Source organism: Mixophyes fleayi, chromosome 6 (genome assembly GCF_038048845.1).
Source record: "Mixophyes fleayi isolate aMixFle1 chromosome 6, aMixFle1.hap1, whole genome shotgun sequence".
In the NCBI taxonomy this organism is placed as follows: Eukaryota; Metazoa; Chordata; class Amphibia; order Anura; family Limnodynastidae; genus Mixophyes; species Mixophyes fleayi.
Genome location: NC_134407.1, coordinates 155,730,887 through 155,756,121, shown reverse-complemented (window position 1 = coordinate 155,756,121; position 25,235 = coordinate 155,730,887). Strand labels below are relative to the sequence as shown.

The following is a 25,235-nucleotide window of genomic DNA, read 5'->3' as shown; positions in this document are numbered from 1 at the left end:
TGCCAAAAGCACCTACAATGAACATGTGAATGTCAGAACTGGACCATGGAGCAATGAAAGAAGGTGGCCTGGTCTGATGAATCAAATTTTCTTTACATCATGTGGATGGCCAGGTGCTTTTGTGTTGTTTACCTGGGGAAGAGATGGCACCAGGATGCACTATGTGAAGACGGCAAGCCGGCAGAGGCAGTGTGATGCTCTGTTCAATCTTCTGCTGGGAAACCTTGGGTCCTAGCATCCATTTGGATGTTACTTTGACACGTACCACCTACCTAAACTTTGTTGCAGACCAACGGTGGCAACGGTATTCCCTGATGGCAGTAGCCTCTTTCAGCAGGATAATGCGCCCTGTCGCACTGTAAAAATTGTTCAGGAATGGTTTGAGGAACATGACAAAGAGTTCAAGTTTTTGACTTGGCACCAAATTCCCCACATCTCAAGCTGATTGCGCATCTGTGGAATGTGCTGAAAAAAGAAGTCCGAGCCACCTCACAACTTACAGGACTTAAAGGATCTGCTGCTAATGTCTTGGTGCCAGATACTACAGGACACCTTCAGAGATCTTGTGGAGTCCATACCCTGACAGGTCAGAGCTGTTTTGGCGGCACGAGGAGGACCTACACAATATTAGGCAGGTGATTTTACTGTTGTGGCTGATCTGTGTATATTTAAGATTCATGTGGTCTTGGCTATACTAGCAATGCGAGCTGTCAAGCTATATGTAACTGCTGATTCCCTACCAAAATGACTGCACTTATATTTTGGCTTTTGGATTATTATATGCACCTCAATCAAGATTTTAGAATACATCATGTATAACAGCCAGGTGTAAGTTTAACCAGTCTCATAGTGTTACACTTGTATTGCACAACTAAAAATAATATTAGCAACCTCCCAAATTATTTTGATTCCCTTATTGTTACTGCAGAAGATACAAATAATTAAAATATTTTTTGCAGTAGCAAAAACTGCCAGTGAATCATTGAAGTTACTTACCCCAGCACCTCAAAATTGAGACAGTCTCAGGGTATCCAGTAGTTTAGTGTGGTCTTACTCTAACAACACTATCATTCAACATTCAGATGTAATTGTAGTTTGTCCCATAGGGGACTGGTGGTTAAAGAAAACCCAAAGGTCACATATGATATTGTCCAGCTGAGCCATAACAAAAATATCATAGTGATATTAAGAAAAAAGTTACTATGAGAATTTTTTTTATTATATGTAAGATACTGGCACAGCAGGAATCATTGATTCTGATCAAGATGACCATAAACACCTAAAAAGGACATGTTATTTTTTGCGTCTATGAGTCCTGTGTTATGTCAAAAAGACTGTGTGGACAGGAAGAATCAGATTTTCTCCTCCTCCTATCACAAGAAAACTGTAATGCAGCGTAAAAACCGCCTATCTGCACTAGCCCATAGAATGCTTGGATTATAATGTATTGAATATTTTCTGATTTACAGCCTTTGGGTCTGGACTGCTAGGGGGGTCCTCGATTCTGGCTTTGGTTCACCTTTGTACTCAGATATGCAAAACATTCTATTGGAAACAGCCTCTTTTTCTAGTCCCAAAACAAAAGCACGCTTATACTTTGAGTCCCAGAAATACATTATAATACCAAGGCACTTTGTTGTTCCACCTATAAAATGTTGATTTGCGACATTTAAATATGTCCATAGACATGTTACTATTTCTATAGTGCATGTAAATACGCCACTCATTTGGCTATGTTTGATGCACTACAACATCCATCATATGTTGATTAAACATAGTTACAATGTCATGTTTTGTATTTTAAAAAGTCATTTTTAACAAATTGTCACTTATAAAGCCCAGAGGCTGAGAATTGAGGGAACTGGACTGTATTAAATGGTACTGTACATTATTGGAAAATAGGGACACAGACACAAGAAAGTCACTCAAAAACATGACTACCTTTCATTACATTTTGGCCATAAACCCAGTTCTCAGTAATGATCACAGCCACTGAACATGAATGTAGTGCAATTAGATTGTCATTTAAATACAGTCCTGCAAATATATCACAACACAAGTTGGACCAAATCCCGAGGCTTGCACGCACCATACGGCCCTGTGGTATTGTTCAGTAGGTCAGTATTAAAAATCAGGGGCACTACCAAACGCAGTGACAAGTCTGACTTGATATCAGCTATGTAAACATAGGCCTTACATGCTTTATTTGGCCTTTCACGGTGTTACCTAGGGACAGACTACAGCACAGATGACAAAATAACGTCAGGGTTTCATCACCACAATACTAAAAGTGTATTAGTGACTGGACGCTTAAAAACTAGGGGGACAGTTATCTATCTGTGGATGATGTGTCACATAGAAAGAAAAGGGTGCACAACTCCTGAAATAATCATGTCACCCTCTCTCTTTGGTAGAGAGAAGTTGCAGAGGTTCATGTTAAGCATTGTGGGCCAATGTTACAGTCAGTAGGTTACACACTCATACCATGACATGACTGCCCCCCTACTCCCCTCACAAGCCCACAACCAGGGACACAATAACGGCAATAAACCACGCCCACTTTTCCTCCCTCTCTTGCCTGACTGACACTTCCTCGGCCAATCTCTTAACGAGCTGCTCATCTTTCACCAATCAGACGCTTACAGAGGAGGGTGAGGGGTGAGGCCGTAGCCAGCAGCCCTGGTTGAGCTGTGCAGGTAGGTGCAGGCAGAGGGGTTCGTGTGGAGTGGGGTTCATGCACCAGGTGGCAGTGGGTGGGGTGAGAGGAGCACCCCTGGGTATGTAGGGAGGCCAGAGCAGGACAGGTACAGACCATTGCAATGACTGGATATAGGGAATAGCTGCACTATATCCCTCTCTCTCACCAGCAGTAAACAGGCCATATATTGGAACTTTGTATGATCAGCTGTGCTATGATACTCCGTGCACACTGTACGATGCCACCGACACTTGACAGGAGGGCAAGCCAGAAGGATCTTGAATCAATTGGTATTTAAGGGGTTAACTCAATGTATTTATTTGGATCGTGTGTGAATTTCTCTCTCTCTCTCTCTCTCTCTCTCTCTCTCTCTCTCTCTCTCTCTCTCTCTCTCTCTCTCTCTCTCTCTCTCTCTCTCATATTGTCTTGTTTTCTGTTTGTTTGTTTTTTTAATATGATCTTTCAACTATCAGAATTGAAATCTTAAAGAAAAAACAAAAACAGAAATACTAAATATGTTATAAGAGTGGGGATATTGAGTATTGTAGAAATAATAAACCGGTTTAGATGTAAAAAAAATAAAATAAAGTAAGTTGTGAATATGCCATCTTGTAAATCAAAATGGAGGTCTGGGCAAAGGATGGTTAGATTTATGAAGCGGGATACAAATAATGTGGGATTTCAAACAGCTTGCATGTTAAATACATACTGTTAAAAATAGTTTCAGTTTCTGTAAGTTAAAATATCAGAAGGATACATTTCGTTGTCTGTAGTTGCATGTTTAAAACTACTCAAAGTGTTGTAAATTATATTTCAAAATTGCTACTTTTATTTATTTAAAAGTAGTTTTGAATAGGAATATAAAAGGTGGGTTATGAAACAATTACCCTTTTAACATTAATTATTAAAATGTTCAATTAACTTACATATATGTAATTAATTTAAAATCAATCATTAAAGAACAAATGATACCACTCTTTAATAGTTTAGGAATCTGGTACAAAAAAACAACTTCAGTATTGTATCTTGTGTCTGGCAAACATAGATAACTAACGTATTATTTTCTTTTTAGCAAAAAAATCTGTAGTCAGATCTGAAGAATACAGTATGCAACAGCCAACAAAATGGTAAGACTGTGTCACAGGTAAGCACAAGTATTTCACATGGCCAAATGGTGGCGAGTGGACTCTGGTTTTACCATTTGGGATTTAGAGAGAAAACTATGCGAGTCCCATAGAGCATGGTCTGAACTAGCAAAGGGCAGGTTTTTTTTAAATAAAAAATAGCTTTTTCATTTGGATAGTTCTTTGGTTTAAGTTGTGTTCTGGCACTTGTAATACAGTCACTGATTTCTCCGGAAATTGCATTCATGATAAGAGGTCTATTTATCAAAGGCATTTAAGGTTTCTACCTGCTTACCAAAGCCTCTGCCAGTGAAGACTATCGCCGGCTATCTCACGGGGAAGCCTATTTAACAAGGACAGCGGCGGTACAAGTACTAACGCTGTGCAGTGATTACTGACGTAATCTCGTTGGCAGGGGGTGCCCACAGGAAAAAATACATTATTAGTAAAATAAAGCATTTTTTCCTGTTGTGTTTTTTTTTTAATAAAGTTATTAGTTCTTATTTTATTTTTTATGTATATTTGTACATTTAGAAAAAAAAAAAAAAAAGTCCATCATGCCATGCTGGCTCACGCATGCTCAGAATCACCATCCACTGGCCAGAAAATGGTAAGACTCCCCTTACTGCTGCCAGACATGTCACCATGGAGCGGAGCATCACTTCTCTTTTTTTGTTGAATTGCTTGATAAAAGATTTTATTACAGCAAAAATAAATCTTGTTATCGGAGCGGTCTTGGTAACTAGACCTCTAAAGAGTATATTTACTAAACTGCGGGTTTGAAAATGTGAAGATGTTGCCTATAGCAACTAGTCAGATTCTAGCTGTCATTTTGTAGAATGCACTAAATAAGTGAAAGCTAGAATCTGGTTGCTATAGGCAACATCTCCACCTTTTTCAAACCCACAGTTTAGTAAATATACCCCTAAATGTTCAATGGATCATGATTGTAGCATGTGCATTTAATCCCATCCAGTTTTCACTATGAATGTTCCTGTGTACTCTAAGCATATTCATTATTAGGATCAATGATTTATATTCCAAGTGTCAGTTATTTGGAATCACTATGTATTAAGTGCAGTTCAGACTGAACTTTTATTGGGGTCAAAAAAGCTGCTATGGGTAAAATCCCCAAGTCACATGGCATCTACAGGGAATAAGGGACTGTTTTCTGCATACAGAAAATCAAGAGATCACGACTGTCTCAATAACAATCCATTCCTGCAGCCTGTCTAATTCAACACCATGTTATTTCTCCCATGCTTTATTCAAATATCTATCTTCTCCTTGCAGTGTTTGACAAAGTAAATGTAGCAGTGATGCAATGTCATACACAAATCATTGATCTCTATGGGTAGATGCTTGTGCAGTACACATGTATTTCTTGCCACAGTAGATGACATGCTTGGGATATGGTAGGACATGTTCTGCTTTCATCTGTCAAAAAGAGAACAGAAGAGAGATGGAATCAAGCAACACTCACGCGCGTATAACCTGGATCTGAAATGCCATCAAAGCTACCCACTTTGAATTTTAGCAGAAATATGTTGAAATGGTTATAGATGACACATGGCATAATAAAATCGTATCACCCATTTATATTTAAGTTAGAGGTTTTCCTGTCACTCTGTGAGATATCTACCATTGATAAGGGATTTGCAATGTATGATTTTCCGATACTATTGGTATATGCACAGTTCCATATGAATTTATTTAGAAGGGACTCTGATAGATGCAGACTGTTAATGAGGAGGGGTAGTACTATTGTTGTAATAGTTGGGTGTCAGATGTAGACTTGAAGGTACACTTATTAAAAGCCCCTAGCTTTTGTGCAAGTTAGACAATGAAAGACACCATCTGACTGGAAGCTATATTTTAGTGCAAATGCTGCACCTAGTAACATTATTAGATAATCAACACTAACGGAGGTTATTTAATAATATTGCTCAGAGTTGCAAATCTTCACTAAAACCAAAGCATCATATGATGGCTTTCATTTTCTAACTTGCACGAGATAAAGAAAAAGTAGTCTGGGTTGCTATGGATCTAGTGCGGTTTTGCACTTTTGAGCAATGTAGGTAAATAACCCTTACTAATAAGCTTTATGTACTAACATTAATGAAGGATGTGAATATTCAATAACTCCTAACAACCAGTCTGCAATTAGCTTTTATTTCTGTAGTTCAGAGTTAGACCAGTAATGGGCAACCGGATACAACTCAGGGTCCGCATGGACAACCTTTTAACCTTTAATAGGGCCACATATCTGTAATAACAACATAATGGAAGATAAACAAGTGTCACAAGCTACAATATACAAATCTCACAATAGAGCAAAAAGGAGCTGGCGGCCGAAGATGAAGGCTCAGAGGGGCCGTCTTTTTCCAATCACTGGATTAGACCGTGAAGGAAACTATCTAATTGGTTGTTAGGGTTAAGTGTATGTTTGCACCTTTGAGCAGTGGTAGTAATGGATATTAATATACATATGCATAACTAACAGTGATCTGTGTGGGACAGTGGTTAGTATTGCTGCCTCAGCTCTGGGCTCATGAGTTCAAGCAGGGCCTTATCTGTGTGGAGTCTGTATGTTCTCCCTGTGTGTGCAAGGCTTTCCACCACAGCCCAAAACATATTGGTAGGTTGGCTGCTGACTGTAATGGACCTAACTGCATGTGCGCTTGTGTGTTGGGGAATTTAGACTCCTATGGGGCAGGGACAGATGTGAATGACAAATATCCTCTCTACAGTGCTGCATAATATGGTGGTGCTATATAAAACAATTATAATATGTTTTGTTTTGCTGGGAGATTAAATTGATGAAATTGACTCTCTATTTGTTTTCTACAGGTGGGGTATGGCCAAGCTGGATATATCCATTTATATACATTTATCTTGTTTCTCCTCCATCACTGGTATGACTGCATCTGCCCTGGATCATGCCCATCTTACCATCAGAATGGGGGTCTCCAGGATGCAGGTAACCCTGTGTGACGATGAATAGTACTTTGTCTTACATTCCTGTTTTATATTCTGTTCCTGGGAAGGGAAGAAATCTGTATGTTCAATTTACGTTTTGTTTTCTAGAAATCTAGAGTTTCAGTGTAATTTCAATTTTTATAGCTTGAATATACTAAAACAGGGCTGCAAAAGTGTTTGTGGCGCCAACAAAAAAACAAATCTCTCAAAAATTTACAGAATTATTAAATTATTAGCCGTGTTGATATTTTGTTGTATTCACCACGTAGATAATAAACACATGACTACCTTCTATCCTGTCCATGCATATCAGCTCAAGCTGGAGCTAGAAAATATACTAAAACTCCCCGAGAGACATGTATTCTTACGTGTTGTTGTGGCACGACTGAGATTTGCACTTGTCGATGAGTATTTGTGACAGACGAATATCCCAACTCCCTGTATCTGTTACTGCTGTATGGTGCAGCAGCTTGATGCTTGGGAGATGGGCCTGACAGACTGCTTTATTGTGCTCAGCTCTACACAATAATGTCTCACAGAAGTGGAGGAAGCAGTACTCTACCAGCTAGATAGGTATTCATTTTCCATAGGATGTATCAGGAAGTGAAAATGTCCTTTTTAAAAACTAATTCCTTCCAAAACTAAAAATACAAGAAATCTTATTTACCTTCACTCCGGCAAGGCCTCCCATGCTTCCAACAGTCTTGAACAGTAGATTCTCTCTGTTACTAAAGCAGGCCCTGTAAACATTAATACCGGAGTTGTCAATCCCACTTTCATTCACATGAGTAGGAAGTTCATAGAGAGGGGACCTTAACCTCCTCAGTGTTAGAGTGAGCAAGGAGAGAGGATCTCATGCTCATAACTGACAGAATCATCAGGTGACTTGTTCCATCAATGGAAAGCAAATGACTAATCCTTCATAATTTATTATGTTCTCCAACTATTATTGTCTAAGTAATTATTTTATTTTAGAAACATAGAATTTGACAGCAGATAAGAACCGCTTGGCCCATCTAGTCTGCCCATTGTTTTATTAACCTATGGTAACCTCAACCCCTATTTGAACCCTTATTCTTTATAAGGATATTCTTATGTCTATCCCAAGCATGTTTAAACTGCTCTACTGTATTAGCTTCTACCAACTCTGATGGGAGGCTATTCCACTTATCCACTACCTTTTCTGTGAAGTACTTTTTCCTACAATATCCTCTGAAACTAGGTGTTAGGTGTGGTATTAGCCGACAACAGGTGTTGAGATTTTAGTTGGCCATTTTTATCAACCATTGTTCTGTGTAGTGATCAAAGGTGATATGGTTTATAGTAGCTGATCTTAGGTCTCTGAAAGTGAATTATATGTGTAGTAGAAGCAAAGAAAATCTTTTTCTAATGGAAGTGTTCTAATTGCTTCAATTTGTAATATGAAATCATATTAGGAAGGTAATAAAAATCTACTTTCACATATATTGCTGTTAATTGAACAGTTTTGTAATTATGTACCTTGTGTATCTAGGTGACTTGGGGTGTTAAGTAGACAGAAATATAGCAGTGTGCGGTGAACACTTGGGGTAAATTTATCAAGCTGCGGGTTTGAAAAAGTGGAGATGTTGCCTATAGCAACCAATCAGATTCTAGTTATCATTTATTTAGTACATTCTACAAAATGACAGCTAGAATCTGATTGGTTGCTATAGAAAACATCTCCACTTTTTCAAACCCGCAGCTTGATAAATTTACCTCCCTATATTTTTCAGAGTAGTATCGTTCACATTCCTCAAACTTAATACATTATTTGAGGGGTTTAGTTGCACTTTAATGGGGGAATTTAATTCCCCCCAAATTTGTGCGGCGTTAAAACTATTACCGTTATTACGGTAGTCTTAACTCGGCTTTCTGAGATGCGAGCAAAAAGCCAGCGTTGAAACTACTGTAATAACGGTAATAAAGAGCATTATTACCTTAATAACAATAATAATGCGCAGGCCGCGTTACTTTTACTTGTAATGCGGCCAATTGTATTCCTCCATAAGTGTGTTATGCACAAGCTGTCCTTTTAGATCATATTTACCAAATGTTTTTTAAATATAATAATGTAAAATAAAAAAAACTGCTTTCTAATTGATAACATTGCAAGTTTAAATTGTCCCCTACAAGAGCCTTTGTGTTTTGTTGGGTCATAGTTTATTGATTGAGTGTAGAATGTTGTGTGGATTAAATATAACTGTGTATGAAGGGAGATTATACTATTATGCACCCACCACCCAGCGAGATGGGGACATAACAGCCTATGTGATCCCTGCATTATTCGCCTGTTGCATAATAGGGCTGATGTTACATGAAATCCGGCATATGACACGTTTGGTTTGTCTTGCCGCCCTCCTGTGGCCATAGTTCGGTATTGCAAGCCTATGTTTCTGAGCAAGCAGCAGTTGGAAATACCATTGAGACTGCACAAAGGGTGGGGCGATTCTCACACAAGCGGCAGATTATTTCTCATTTGACCCTTATGTGTGCTCCCCTTCTCAGTCAGGTTAACTTGGTACAAGCTAGGAGAATGCAAGGACTCCTTCATATATCGAGAGTGCGTTGTGAATGTGAAATCCAGAGCTGCATGGTGTCCTCCCCTGGGGGGTTGTATGGACTCATCCTGTGGTTGTGGAGGAGGGTGTTGCAGAAGCTCATATTAGTGCAGCTTGTGTGTGGTTTGTGCAAAGCTGGAAGATGATTCAGAGGCAGCAGCAATGAGCTGTGTTTTCCCTATGCTGAGATCTGCCGCTTTGCTCTTCCCTGCACACAGGAGCCCTCCACTGTCTGCCTGTAAGTACATGGTATGTCTCTGGGGGTCTTTCTTACACATTTGCCTTGTGTGCACGCCTGCCGCCCGTCTATTGTTTTGGAATTTCCCTCCATGCCAGCTTGCCATGCGAAGGAACCTCCCTACCCACCCCCACAATTTTGGTGCAAAAGTGTTAGCTCTGCAGACTAGATCCCTTCCCCCCCATCCAAGTCACATAACTGGAGGGTCCTACCTGGGATTTTGAGTTTTGAAAATTACGTATTAATTTATGTAACTTTATTCTCGAAGCATTATGGGATATGTAGTCCTTTATGTTTTACAATGTGACATGCTATGACTTGACCCTGTCAGTAGCTATTATGCATCTCTTAAGCATATATTAACATAGGTGAGGGATCTATAGATTTATTTATTTTTTTAATGATCCTTTTTCTTGATAACACAGAAATGCATTGCGTTGTACACTGCAGTAAAACATAATGTCACAGTCCATTAGGGAATATAAAGTCTTCTGTTAAACCCTTTGTAAAACAAGTACAAGGAATGAAGTCTACATCTTGTGAGTTCAGATGTGATAACATTGTAAAGTCTCTTCTGTTCCGCATAGATAGCAATCACATTATCCCGAGCGGTGCATTCTTATGGTAGCGTACATGAAGATATTAACTAAATGCTATCAGGACAGGCTAATGTACTGTGAGCTCGTGTCTGGTTTACCCTGTGCTGCCTTTCTCCTGAAAAGAGATGTATTGGGGCATGGTTAATGTGTAAGGTTTTGACTGCAGATGATCATAGAGGTGTTTCGTGTTGTTGTTGTAACCTGATACAGTGTGGTCTTATTGTAAGGACAGGATCATGCATGGCCAGTGCATATGTTGCAGACTACAGGGACAGGATTCCAGTGCAGTGACTTTTGTTCCTTCAGGATAATATTGTTCTTTGTATTTACCAGGACAGGCTTACATGGTTAATGTTAAATGTGTTCCGTATCTATTGGATTGTTGGTTCTTTTGTGCTGTCATTATCCACTCTCCGTATGTTGTTCAATCTGATAGCTCTTAACATTCCCCCAGTGTACAGTGCTGTGTAATATGTTGGCGCTTTGTAAAGGATAATATATATGTAATGTCCAATGCTCACGGACCTGGAAATAATAGGAACAGGACGTCCAGGGTGAGTGCTGAGTTTCTGATATATGTATAAGTTTGTAGTTAAGGTAGATTAACAGCACTACCGATTTTCAGAAGAGGCTTCCAGTCTTGAACTGACATTGTATAGTTTCTACGTTCCTAGTGATTGCTAGGACATGCTCAATAAATGCGATGCCCGTTGCCAGCCCCTGTGTGTAATCAGGAACATGCTGCACTGTATATTAAGCAGCAGCATGCTTGTTTTGCATTGTGCTGTGGTCCCTGTCAGGACTACATTTCCCTGCATGCTTTGCTGTGCTGCCATGCCCCTCCCTTTGTTGTTTGTGTAGTGCGCGGGAGGCTCTTTGGTGCATTCACAGCAGGCAGTGGGCTCCCCCTGGTGGCCGCGGAAGCTGTCGCTGACAGTGTGCTTTTATTTATAGTGTCAACTTGTTCTGCAGCGTTGTATATAGGAGAACGCACTAGGGGCCATGTGAGCATCAATTAGCTGAGCTTAGTTCAAGAAAATGAAATCAGGCCTACACATGGGGCGGGTTTTATTGCTGTAAATCTCTAAATTCTATTTTGTAGTTTTAATTGGCTTACAAAGGGAAATAATATGTTAATTATGACTTTATATAACTGGAGGCTGCCCCGTGTTTGTGTACACAAATTAAGGGAAACTGAATGAGCCACAGTCCCATTCAGAAGGTATGTGATGTGGACTTGTGAGGTCCAGTGTAGGTATGATCATATGAAGTCTACACATTCTCGGCAGCACTGGTGCTGTGTAGTACAGGTATTGTGAAGTGGTTACCATCACTGACCCCCAATAGTAAGGGGTAGAAGTGAAATATATAAGCACTAATGAGAAAGGGACAGGTTTTCATTCCACTCTCAATTAGTTTTGGTTTTTTTCTGAGGAAAGGCTGTTATCTGCGCTTTCTCCATTGTACAAAATGTGAGCTGTATTATGGTGCTTAGTAACTGTGATTGTGGTATGAACCCAGTGTAAATACCCTGATTAAAAAAAAAAAACATCTCATGCTGTGCAGGTTAGTACTGAGTGATGAACATTCCCAGGGAGTGTTGTAATGCTGTACAGGTGTGTTCTTCGTAGTGTTACACACCCAGTGCAGCACTATTGTCTGTGGTGAGTACATCATAAACAGTTCTCTGTATTCAAAATCAGGTCACTAACACTCTGACAATGTACAGGTCTCCCTTGCATTAAATAGGTACAACAGGTCTATAACACTTGCAGTTCATTATATGCTGCAGAGGATAAGTTAAATGGGTAAAGCATTTTTTTGTTTGTGCATTGCAAATAATACATGTTGTTGTGTTCCTGAGCACATTGCTGATGAGTGTCTTAATTATTTGACTGTATTCAATAAGTAGAACAATTGACTAGTGTGATCTGTATTTTACATTCAGAGATTCACTAGGAGCTTTTACAAGTGATACTGAGCTCTGTGACAGAATTGCCCTACATAATAAAGTTTTCAGTGCATATTTACTATTTGGCCTGTAGTTTATTTGTTTTTTTTCTTTATCATGAAATCAACTACTCTTTTGAGATCATATTCTAGTCATCAAAAGATATTCATGCAGACATCATCTGAGTATGTTCTGTTATAACTTGCAATAAGAAAAATAAGTGTATAGTTCATGATCTCACTGAAGTACCTAAATGATGTCGCTTTGCAAGTGCGTATTCCACTAGGCTTCAGTGGAAAGTTTTATTTTGAATTATTACACTTTTGATTTTGTCCACTCTAGTGCTCATACACACAGGAGCTGAAAAAAAGTCTGCAAGGTGTGTACAAAGAACTGCATTCTCAAAGTTCCCCTGCAGCATAGTGTACTTTGTACTTAATGAGCACTGTCATAGAACTGTATTATTGCACCAATTGTTAATGCACTTGGCAATGTTGACATTGTCAAGAAGCAAATGCTTCTATTGTTGTTTTTGTCACCATCAGAGTTAAAGTGTGTTTACTAGACTTTATGTACCGTCTAGAAAAAAAACTGGCCAAAAACCTCTGTGTGAATGGGTACAAAATGACCAGCTATACTAATATACCTGGAAATGGAATTTATCAGGTTATGATTGGCTGAACTATGTCATGATGAACTGCATGTTTCCTCAATCTCCCTTATTGGACGCCATGTGCACCCAGGGATCCTGTCACTCTGTGCCTAGGCTCAGTGATGAGATCTGCCTCTCTATGGACAGCTTAACAAAAAGTGTACCTAGGTAGAAATACAGGTGAGGCAGATATGAGTTGAAACAATATTCAGCCTGTACATTCACTAGGAATTGGTGAATTTACTGAAGGGCAATACACACTGTCTCTTGTCATCATGATGCTAGTTCCTAGTGAATTGACAAGTTGCATTCCTGTTTGCTGCTTTACCTTTCTGCAGCTGTGGTCCTTTAATCATCTCATCATCATTTAGAACTCGCATCAGTCCCTGCCACAATAAGGCTTACATTCTACATTCCCTACTATACACACACAGACAGACTAGGGTCAATTTTAATAACAGACCATTAACCTACCAGTATGTTGTTGGAGTGTGGTTCCTGATAGATATAGATCGTCTTGTACATTGACAGTAGTCATTTTAAAGCCTGTAATGCCCATACAGCTCACGTTTTGTTTGCAAGATAGCAGGCATCGTACTGGCATGAACTTTGCCCCTTACATAAAACCCACTCCGTTTCCTTTTTGGTGCCAAATGCAGCATAATTTGTAAGTGATTATCGGGAGTGAGAATTCTAAAGGGGTGGCGGGGACAATCTAAGGGTGTCTTTTGACAGTGGGCATATATGGAAAGTCAGCATACAGATTAGCTGTGGTATTTTTAAACACTTTTTTGCATTTGTTGAATCTAATTTGTGGGTTATGCTACTGTATGTGTGGGCATGGCTGTTTTTGTGTCAAATTAAAGGAATGCGATGGTACCATTATTTGCAAAAAAAAAACCTACTGTGATTGTAAATACTAATGTCTGTGATAACTTTTGTATTTTATAATCTGTATAACCAATGGACAAAGCTGAGCTTCTTTGTAGAACGTTCGTACACTATTTGAAGCAGAGGCAGTTACTGTGTTTGTCCGCTGGGTGGAGCTTGGGAGCAGCCGCCTTTAGTGTCATTCCCCTCCTCTCCGTGCTTCCTCCCCCCGATCTATCAGAGTCTCCACCTCCACCTCCCCCTCCCTCGCAGTCTTCCTCTCCGTCCGTCTCTCCGACGGCGCCATTTTGCCCCTCTCCTCTCCAGGATCCAGTGATAGATACGGGGGGGTCACTGCAGCCCCCCACATTCCGTTCCATCGCAATCACGTGGAAAAAGAGACTTCTTACATTGCTTTTTTTTCCGGGGGTTGGTGGATTTTGTTCTTGAAACTCTTTAATACTACCACACCACATTTTTATTGCCCCCGACCTTTTTATTGCCCCCCACTGGGGGGGGGGGGCGTGTTCTGTGGATTTGAAGCCCGCTTGAGGGCAGGAGGTTGACCTGAAGATTAAAACCCTGGAGGGGGCTTCTGTACCCCCCCTTGAGCTGGACACTCACTTCCCCCCTTGGGGGGGGCACGGAGGCAGCTGCATCCTGTGTAAGTCTCATTTTATTATCGTATCCACACCTTTAACCCCTTCCTGACACGAAGCGAGAGTTAAATGCCCTTATTAAATGGCTTTTAAAAGGCTTTTCCACATTGTAGTTACCTTCAGTAACCCTTTTAATGCCACCGCCCTGTTCCTGCATTAAGGAGAGGGGGAGGGGGCTCTTTTAGGACAACTTGTCTTGTCTGTGTAATAGTTAGCTATACAGCTGCTTTGGTAACTAGTATTGCATTGTATGTGGTGAGGTAGACTTAAATCTAGATTTCAGCTCTGTTTGTATTTATAATGTGTGATCTGTCATGTGACAGATGGAAGTGTGGGTAGTAACAAGCCTATAGCCTCTAGTTTTCCACAGACCTATATTGAAGTCTGTGTCCCTCTGCTTGTTGTTGCTGATTAATAAGGCTTTGTAATGTTTGCCAGCCTGCAGTTTTGCCCTGAATGTTCTCCCTGTGTAATTTGCATCGTCTGTACGCTGCTTTCTGAAGCAGCGTACAGCGTTTTTATTTTCATAACACCCAGACACTCATTCCCTTTTATTTGTCTTTGTTACCTATGTTCACCTCGGTCTGTACTAACTGCTGGTTCCATCTCCCTTACCACTCCCCTCAGACCTTGAACTTAATTTTCTATAACATGTACAATTTTATACTTTTTTATTCATCATTCCTAATGCTGAACACACTTTTCTTGTGTTATCTCCTCTGCATATCACTCAATACTGCCTCCCACCCACCTTTTTTTCTCCTTTTTCGCTCCTTTGTATGCTTCACTGTTCCTTTCATGCCCTCTGTTCTTTATGCTTTTATTCAACACCTAATTTTTCACTTCCATGCTTATTACCTTTCCTGACCCCTTCTCAGGCAATGTACACAATTTAAAATAGTGCATTTAAGATGCGCTTTCTAACGTGTACATGTGAATGGCTGTGAAAATAAAAATTATAGTACCAAATGAGGCCATGCATAATTGTTTCTTGTTCTATTTAAGTGTATCTGACGCATGTCAATGCAGTAGAAAACTCGTATATATCACAATGGAAGTGCGTTGTAAATTCATTGTTTCCACATGCGTTTTGGTGTGAACAAGATAACTTTCTGTCTTATGGCCAGAGTATAAATCCATTTGAATACGCTTGTAAATGCATCTGAACGCATAAGTAAATGCAGTGCTGTTTGTATGCATTTTTGCATTCAAAGGCAAACGCCAGTGTGTACATCGCCTTACGGTCTCCTTTCTTGATTCTTGCACTCTTTTAATTGCTCTCTTACTTGCAAACCCAGGTACATCTGAGGGCAAGAGTCTTTACCAGTTCTACCCACTGCCTTATGTTTCTTTTCTAAATTGTAAGACTTACTTGTAAACCTTTCCCCTTTCCTTGGGAGCAACACCTCCTTCCCGCCCTCCCTCTTCCTTTGATGCATTAATGATTCTCTGTTACCTTTCTATATTTTGCTCTGTTGTTGATGCCCCTCACGACTTTAATTTAGGACTTTTTTAATGGCTCAATTTTTTTTTTTGTCATTAATTTTATATACCCACTCCCCTGAAAAAAAACTTCAGTGTTTGTCTTGCTAGCTTTTTGTCCCCTCTCCAAACCTTTACTCAACAACATTTTTATTGTGCTCTCATGCACCATTCATTCACACATTTCTTCTGTAATTTCTTCTCTTTTGTGCTAACTGCTGCTACTGAAATCTTTCTTTGACCTCTTGTCACGTTCCTTATTTTCTTTTTTAAATTGTGAGCTTTAACAAGCAGAGTTCTCTCTCCCTTTGTCTCAAATTGTGTTCATGTGGTGCTAGCAATGGGTGTCTCTTCTCCGCTCTACAGCACTGAGGAATATGTGGCCTTGTATTTTTAGCTATTGGTGACATTTAGCTTCCTTACACCAGTTATGATGTTCTCAGAAAATCATAATAAATAAATAAAAAATTCCACAGTGACTATAGTGGTAGAAATCACAACTTTTTAATTTTAAAATGTATCCCTCTAAGACAATTTTAGATATTTTATCTTTTATATTTGTGATTTAACATGACTCCACTGTAAAAACATTGTTCTTTTTTTTTTGGGAAGGGGGGTTTGTTTTTTTACACAAAACATCAAATCAAAATATTACACACTTACATTGCTCAATAGTTTCCAATGGCATTTTATGTTGACATTGTGATTAAAAGTAGCAAAATCAACTGCACTGAGAAATAACCAGTAAGATAAAGTCAACCCACCGCGTTAGATGAGTAGCCATTTTAAAAGGATTTTCTTGTCCTTGTGACTGGAGGCAGAAGGCAGGTCCATAAGTGAATAGTTGATCACGGGTGGGGGAAAGGGGTCAGTTTAAGCAATAGGGGGATCCTCTGCCAGTTCCCTTAGAATGTACCAGGAAGTATGATTAAGACATTCATGAATCTGAATTCCTTGTGGTTAATTGCTAAACAATCATTTTTAATGGTTTCCCAGATGGCCTCCAATTTTTGTTTAGCTTCTCACATATTATGATGATAGAACTGTCACCCCAGGAAGAGGAAATCACATGGTTATACCTTTTGTATTGTGTATTTATTTTCTTTTTTTTGTTCAGATATTTTGGATGTTTTAGGTAGATGACATTGCTAAGGGCTTTATGTATTTATACCAAGCATACAACATCCCCTGCATCTGACATTTATCAGTGAAATTACTTAAGAGAAAATCTGTTAGATGAGCATAATCTCAAGAAGTGGAATAGTTTGTCAAATACAAATTCATATCACAACCTATGTCCAAATTCTTCAGAATCCAGGATATTTGAAGGCTGCCATATTCCCTTTAGGCTATGTTCTCTGCTAAATATGTCTTGCAAATAAGCTGTGGAAGCCATACAGTTCTTCTTGTTCTGTCACTGAAATAAATGGTTATACATGGATCTCTGATAAAGTGCTATATGTGTTGACTAGAGAGAGGACATTATGAGTAGACACAGTATAATGTCTTACCGTCATGGATTCCCCCCTCTCCCAATGCCAGATTAGCTACTTTCTATGGCTGCCCCTGCTCATGGAAAAAATAGGGTCAGTGGCCTTGATTTTTTTTTAATTTTTTTTCTCGAAGAGATTTTAACTTGCACAATGTATTTTCAGCACTGTAAACTGTTTAGTAAACCTGAAGTCTCATAGAAAAAATTCAAGTGTTACCTTTGTATTAACATTGATGTTGGTAATTGATCTCCCATGGACATAAGAATGTGTTCTTTGCTTTTTACTCATTAATTTCTCTCACTATAGGTGTCTCGCCTTGGAGTTGCCCGGGGGCAGTGTGGCCAACATCAGCCCCCCCTGTTGGGGAAGCATCCCCTTCCCCTGCCCTCTTCCCCGTGCTGAATGGCTGCGATGGCACCTGCTCTCACTGACCCTGCCCCTGACGCCCGCAACCTGCACTTCAAGCTGGCGCCCCCATCTTCCTCCCTCCCCCTTGGTGAGACCAACGGCGGCTGTCTTCCTCCACCTGCCCCGCCAGAGTTGGTAACAAGCTACAGTGGGACACCTGGGAAGGAGCAACTGAAAGTGTTCACTCCACGGTCCATCTTGTCTCAGTCACTGTGCCGGGGGCGTTCCTCCATTTTGGAGTTCAACCTGGAGGGACTGAGAGGAATCGCCAATTCTGGAAGAGGGGGCCAAGGTGTACCTCTAAATGGACTGGCCAAAAGACCTGCAAAGCCCGCTGTGGACAAGCCCCCAAGCCTAGCCATTCCTGCTTTGGAACCTTGGGTGAAAGCCCCACTTGTTCCTCCAGGATCTCCTGCTGAGGAACATGAACAGAAGGGCTCTCGTGTAGAGCATGGTTCTGATGCACGTCTGAAAGCCTTGTTACGGCGTCATGGGGAGATGGAAAAGAGGGCACGATCAATCCAAAAAAGGCTTCAGTTAGTCCAGGCAAAGCAGGTTGAGCGCCATTTTCATCAACAGTTAGGCGGCCTGGTTGGGGCGGCCTTTGGCCAGAGTCCAGAGACTCCACGCACTCGATTGACTGTGGTGACACGTAAAGCTGATGCCCAGCGCAGAGGTGAAGTAGTAAGCAGCAGCTCTGATGCCTTTTTGAAGGGAGCAGCTGCTGAACTAGAGAGACTGAGCTGCACAGGCACTGCTACTCTTCGGTCATGTGAGCAGGGATTTGACTCGGATGCCACTGAAAGTAGCTCTGGAGGGGATTCTGATGTAGAAGAGGAGGAGCTTAGACAGGTGGACACCCAGCAGAGCCACGTGCCACTGTAAGTACTCGCCTTCCATAATGTGTGTGGCAATATTCACAATTAAATGTATTTTGCATGGTAAGCATACCTGTGCTTATGTAATTGTTTTGTAGCAGTGCATTTACATTGCTGGTGACTGGCTAGAAATGTAACCACGAATATAGTATTTGCCTTCACCTTTTTAAGGGATTTTCCTCTCTTGCAGCATCCCCTCTTCTTTAGGTATAATGCAAATTTGTGTCTTTGTTTTACTTTTTAAACTTGGAAATGGTACTCATGTCTAGTTACAAAATCTTAACAGATTTCTGGGAAAACCATCAATGTTTGTGTTAAGAGAGAGGAAATCTATAAAAGCTGCTACATTAAACCTATAGTTATGTAAAATTTGATCTTAAAAGACCAATAAACCTATTATAGAAGTGACCTTCTCTAAAAAGAGCAACAATTCACAAATATATATATGTAATATATAGCCTTTAAGAATGGTCTTAATACATTGGAACGGAAGAGATTTGAGGTTGTGGGGCAGATTATTCCTGCTGCACAGCATACTTCCTGTCAGTACGCATACTAAACAAAATCACAGCTAACCTATCCTAGCAGAAAATAACTATAATATCCTGCACTGAACTGCACAGTAAATTTTCCAACTTTTATCCACATGTTTTGAATGAATAAAGGTTTGGGAGGGACGGGGATCGTTTTGTTTTATCGAAGTTAGGTTGACTGCAGTGTTTTTCTTATTTTTTTTTAATGGACTTGTTTACAGGAAATCTGATATGCCTACAGGACTGGTCAAGTCCCAGGAGCCAATACACCTAAAACTTACTGCTAGTTCCTAACTTTTGGGTGTCTTTGCTGTTGGTTCAATAGTTATAGTGGTGATTCTGGGTATAGAATTCTACACTGTTTTTTCCACCCCTGAATGCTTGAAACAGAGTATCCTCCATGATTAAAACCTCATGTCATGTCTTCTGAAACGTCTGTATATAATTTTAAATGTCAGAAATTTCAACTTGCATTTAGGTTTGTTCTTTTAATTGATGTCCTGCCCTATTGGATCTGTTTGTATTGTAGTTTTTAGTGGCACTTTTCATTTTCCTTTTTCTATGAATGTGGATGCAGTATGCAAGTATTTATTCAATTATACCTTCTCCACCTAAAATTCCAGTTAAATTTAATTCTGAGACTGGCGAATGGCTCTGAGCTTACTGTATTGGCAGCATGATGGCTTAGTGGTTAGCACTTCTGCCTCACAGCACTGGGGTCATGAGTTTGATTCTAGACCTTATCTGTGTGGAGTTTGTATGTTCTCCCCGTGTTTGTGTGGCTTTCCTCCCACAATCCAAAAACATAATGGTAGATTAATTGGCTGCTATCAAATTGACCCTAGTCTGTGTGTGTTAGGGAATTAATACTGTAAACTCTATTGGGGCAGGGACTGATTTGAGTGCATTCACTGCACAGCGCTGCGCAACTAGTGGCGCTGTATTAATTGATGTATTGTTAGGTGTGAGTTCACTAGGTTGATTTCTGTGGTAATGAACATGGCCGTTTTGCTGATAGTTGATAGACAAGAAGTTTTCCAAGGGCAGGTGATCTGAAATAGCAGGTAATGGCAAACATTGACTAATTCCCTTTTTTTTTTCTCTTCCTAATGTTTGCTAGCTTCATTAGATCTGCCTTTATTGTCAGTAAGTATTGCAGGTCATGATGAGGCTTGTAATTCCACCATGGCTGGATTGCCACATATTTCTTATACGGATGATCACAGCAAAAGTGACTTAATTGAAGTGTTTTGTGTTTTGTTTGTTTTTTTAACCTAGCTTTAGTTGGGAGACTGGCAAGTTACATAGTGGTTTTGTAACATCTGCAGCATTATTTGTGAGTTTGTTATGTAAATACTTATATTATCTCTGTTCTGGGAGATTGCTCCAGTAAAAAATTATTCTACATGGTATGTGCACATTCTTGGCCCTTTCTAGAAAAATGGTAAGCAAAGCATCCATGTAATTTACATATACAATGTTTGTGTATTCCCTGCAAGAAGATGACATCCATATTTTACCCTTTTGTATGCTGTATGTTTCATGCTATTGGTTTCATGGACATACTACATCCACTATTATGTCTCCATTCTCTGCATTTCCACTTGGCCCATTGTGTCCTTGAGAGGTGGGCATTGTTGCCATGGTAACTTGCGTCTCCTTGCCAGCCAGTTATATCCCTAGATTTCTTAGCATTCCTAGAATTCTTGGACGTGGGATTGTTAACTCAGTCATTGCTGTCTGTAAGGTCAAGGGAGTACCCTCATGTGCCACACCTAGATTAAATTGTTGCAAAGATGTGTCTATTCATACACCTGATATTCATAATATCATCTCTTATAAAGTGCCACGAAAAGTCAGCAGCGTCGAATGCAGTAATCTTTAACACATTAAATGATACATGAAAAACAAAATACAAAGACCAGACATACTGAATAAACAAAAATACAGAAAACTTTGTAATGTATATCAAATTATTTACGGGACAGTGAGTGAGAGTCATGGTAATGTTCAACGTGAAGTAGACCTGAGCTAAAGAAAATGGGGCTATGGAAGCAGGCCAAGTGTTAGAGGGTGGTGGAATAGTAGGAGAAAACAAGGAAGGAGTTGTTTAACCCCTTCTCTACTTATATTTTTTATTTTTTTTGATTATTTTTTTTCCCTTTCAATATCATGTACTGTTAATTGGGTGAAACAGATATATATGGGAAAATGCATTCCCTGCTGAGAATTATTTGGATATTAGAAGTCGTCAAACATTTCTTTGACCTAAAAACAAGGCACAGTAGGCAGAGTGCTTTATATATAGGCTACAGATATCTGATGTGACTTCTATCATAGTGATTTGCAGAAGGGATGCATATTCCTTTACGATGCACTCGTAGTGACCTCACAACTTGCTGTTTATACACATATTCTTTACAGAAATGTTATACATATAGTTGTATCACTTCTGTATTATATTTATTGATCATCATGGTGACTTAAAAAACATACATCTGTGGCCAGATCATTCTGTTTACTGTTGACTTATTATAACTGTAGCATTGTCTGTGTACAGTATTTTTAATACACAGCTTTGATCTCCGTTGACATATGCTGCATGCCACTGCTGACTGCCTGTTGTTCCATTCCTTGCAAAGCTGTGGTGATGAAAACTGAGTGCCACCTATACTCTATTCTTGCTGTATTCTGGTATCTGTGACGAGCCCATGTGGACAGTGAGAGAAGGCTGTCGGTGACTTTTGGTTTTTGTTTTGGGCTGTTATTTAGAGATGTTTCTACCTCCAAGTCCTTTCAGTAAAACACACTTTCTATAGGATTGGACTCAGAATTGATCAGGTACGGTATGCATGTGTCATCTGAGGATTCACAGTAGCACTCCCATGATTGAGCTTTGCTCCTGAGTCCATCTATTAGTGGTTTAGTACATGCTCTCTTCTTATCTTCCTACACTACGTCCTGTCCTCTTGATCCTATTCTCTCGCAAATTGATAGATCCCTGTCTCCTGTGCTCATTTCACCTCTAACTAAAATCTGTAATCTCTCGCTCTCTACTGGCATCTTTCCATCACTATACAAGCACACAGTGATTACTTCTATTTAAAAAAAACCAAAAAAAAACAAGATTCCGACCCAAACTCTCTCTCAACTTAGCGTCCCAGCTCCCGTGCCCCTCCAAGTTTCTAGAGACTGGTCTACACTCGCCTCACACACTTTCTTTCCGCTAACAACCTGTGGGATCCTCTTCAGTCTGGCTTTCGTTCATAACGCCCCACAGAGACTGAGTTGACTAATGTTGTCAATGATCTGATCACTGCTAAAACTAAACGCCATTATTCTCTCCTAATTCTCCTGGATCTCTTGGCTGCATTTGACACCGTTGACCACTCTCTTCTCGTACAAATGCTGCAATCCCTAGGTCTTCAAGACACTGTTCTATCCTGGTTCTCATTCTACCTTTCTAATCACACTTTCACTGTTAATTTCTCTGGGGCCACCTCTGCTCCGCTTCCTTTATCAGTTGGAGTACCGCAAGGCTCAGTGCTAGGTCCTCTGCTGTTCTCTATCTACACCACTTCTCTTGAAAATCTAATAAGTTCCTTTGGATTTCAGTATCATCTCTATGCGGATGATACACAAATTTATCTATCCTCTCCTGATCTCTCGACATCTGTGTTGTCCCGTGTAACTGACTCTTTCTGCCATTTCATCTTGGATGAAATGGCAACACAAACTTAATCTTTCTAAAACAGAGTTAATAATATTCCCACCCACCATAAGAGCATACCTGACATTTCTATTTGTGTTGATAACATGACCATAAATCACACCACACAAGCTTGCTGCCTAGGTGTAATCCTTGACTCACACCTATCCTTTGTTCCCCACATTGATTCTATATCTAAATCATGTTACATACATCTAAAAAACTTTTCCAGAATTCGCACATATCTCACACAAGACACTGCAAAAACCTTAATTCAAGCACTTATCATCTCCCTCATTGACTATTGCAATTCCCTCCTTACTGGTCTTCCCCAAAACAGACTGAAACCCCTACAATCTATTTTGCATGCAGCGGCAAGATTGATCTTTTCCTTGCAAATCGTTATTCCTCTGCTGAATCACTCTGTATGTCTCTACACTGGTTGCCTGTTTTCTACTGAATCGAATATAAAATACTTTTACTAACCTACAAGGCCATCAACAAAGCTGCACCAACATACATCTCCTCTCTTGTTTTAAAATATCTCCCAACTAAGCAACTCCGTTCTGCACAAGGTCTGCATCTCTTATCCTCCCATTCCCGGTTACAGGGCTTTTTTGGGCTTCACCCACTCTATGGAATTCTCTCCCTCACACAATAAGACTCTCCTCTGATCTACAAACTTGCAAGCGTTCTCTGAAAACCCACCTCTTCAGACAAGCTTATAATATTCCTCAACCACCCTTTTAACCTCACTACCTTACCCTATTACCACCCGTTACACAATTTCACACAAGATAACAACCCCCTGACCAACATTGTTGTGTGACAGAATCATTTAGCTTATGAGTCATTTTTGCCTTTGCAGCCTGGCTGGGCTGGGCTGTGAAATGTAGACTTAACCTCATGTATCAAACTCCCATTGTCCCATAGATTGTAAGCTTGCGAGCAGGGCCTTTCTCACCTCTGTCTGTTTTACCCAGTTTGTTTATTTGTTTATTATGTTTGTCCCCAATTGTAAAGTGCTACGGAATATGCTGGCGCTGTGTATATATAAATAGATTGTGAGGATGATGGAGTCAGTCACAGGAGGAAGGAAAATCTGCCTACCCCCCTCTGTCTTTCACAGAACTATTCTCTCCCTGAAAGTAGCCTTTAACTTTGTACTGCATATAGCTGATCCTAGAAAATTGTTCCTGTTTTCTAGTGGCATGAGATTATACCTGAAGTGCCTGTGTGGTAGTCTCTGCTGATTTAAGATGGTGACCGTATAGCCTGTGATACTGTGCACTACATTCTCCATCACAGTATGTTTACTGAATTAGTGGCCAAACAGTAGATTGCGATCCACAAGTAAATTGCGGGCAATTAGCTGGTAGGTCATCGCATTATTTTCTAAGTTGAGATCCTCTTTCTTCTGAGGAGCCCACAGTGCACCACTCGTTGGTATCTGTGATTGGGGACCTAGGCAGTCACCGGTGAACAGTACTACACTGCTTATACAGAAAGTTGAACTTTTAACCTGTGCCCTCCCCAGACTTGTGCGAAAACGCAAGAAATTTCACTTAAGATGGGCATGCTTGGCGCACACATTTTCTTTCATTTGTTGTATGGATCCTCAGAAACATCCGTATTGGTGAAACAAGACTACACGCAGTTTCACTGCGGACACAGATGTATGCATGGTCTGTCCGTTTAATATTACTCTGAAGATTGCTGGGTTTAAATGTAGCCAGTGTTCTCCGAAAAAATTATTTCTGTTTTTAAAGTAGATCAGAATCCAAAACTCTGTCCACCTGTGGGCTAGATTGTTTTGCTTTTCTTATTTTAATTTGAAGAAGCAACAGAGTGGGGGCAGTTGTAAAACTTTGCTACAATAATGAAAATTTTTGGAGGTTATTGCCCACACCTGCCAGGACTGGTGGTCACTCTACTGGCTGTAGTGCTTGCATAGGACCAGTTCTAATAGGAGAAACAATGGTTTATTCTGTTATAATAGGCTTTTGGAGCCCAACAGAGTCCTATTATAATAGGACTCTGTTGGGCTCCAAAAGCCTATGTTGGGCTCCAAAAGCTGGGTGGAGCACCTGGGGAAATAGGTGCTGTGGAGAACACTGGTATCAGGCTGTTGAAAGGTATGATTAAATAAGTTTTGCATGGTATTTACTAGCATTGGCTTGGACTTTTTCAATTACTTCCATGGTCTGTTTTGGTGTGCAAAGATGGTTACTTGACATGTGAATTGTATCAAATACTGTCTGGACAGATGTCTGTGCTCGAATTATTGTTCCCACTAAACAAACTGGTCTTTATATTTTTATTAAGCAGGAATACATATGAATTTGTTTCAGTAATTGTTCGGACTGCTATGTTCATATTGCAT

At 40.0% G+C, this 25,235-nt stretch overlaps 1 protein-coding gene across 6 annotated transcripts in view; it reads left to right on the top strand.

Annotated features, from left to right (window-relative positions):
• The first annotated feature begins 2,681 nt into the window (after positions 1-2,681).
• The window catches only part of KANSL1 (KAT8 regulatory NSL complex subunit 1), a 63,897-nt gene continuing 41,343 nt past the window's right edge, over positions 2,682-25,235 (top strand). Inside the window, exons 1-4 of one of the 6 annotated variants that reach the window (XM_075176865.1) lie at positions 2,682-2,696; positions 3,771-3,842; positions 6,673-6,802; positions 17,631-18,613. In XM_075176865.1, the coding sequence (XP_075032966.1) occupies positions 17,727-18,613 (887 nt within the window). In that variant the 5' untranslated portion in view covers positions 2,682-2,696; positions 3,771-3,842; positions 6,673-6,802; positions 17,631-17,726. Of the gene's footprint in view, positions 2,697-3,770; positions 3,843-6,672; positions 6,803-9,485; positions 9,630-13,960; positions 14,355-17,630; positions 18,614-25,235 lie in introns of those variants that run through there. The other 5 variants (XM_075176866.1, XM_075176867.1, XM_075176868.1 and 2 more) reach the window with 5 other exon arrangements.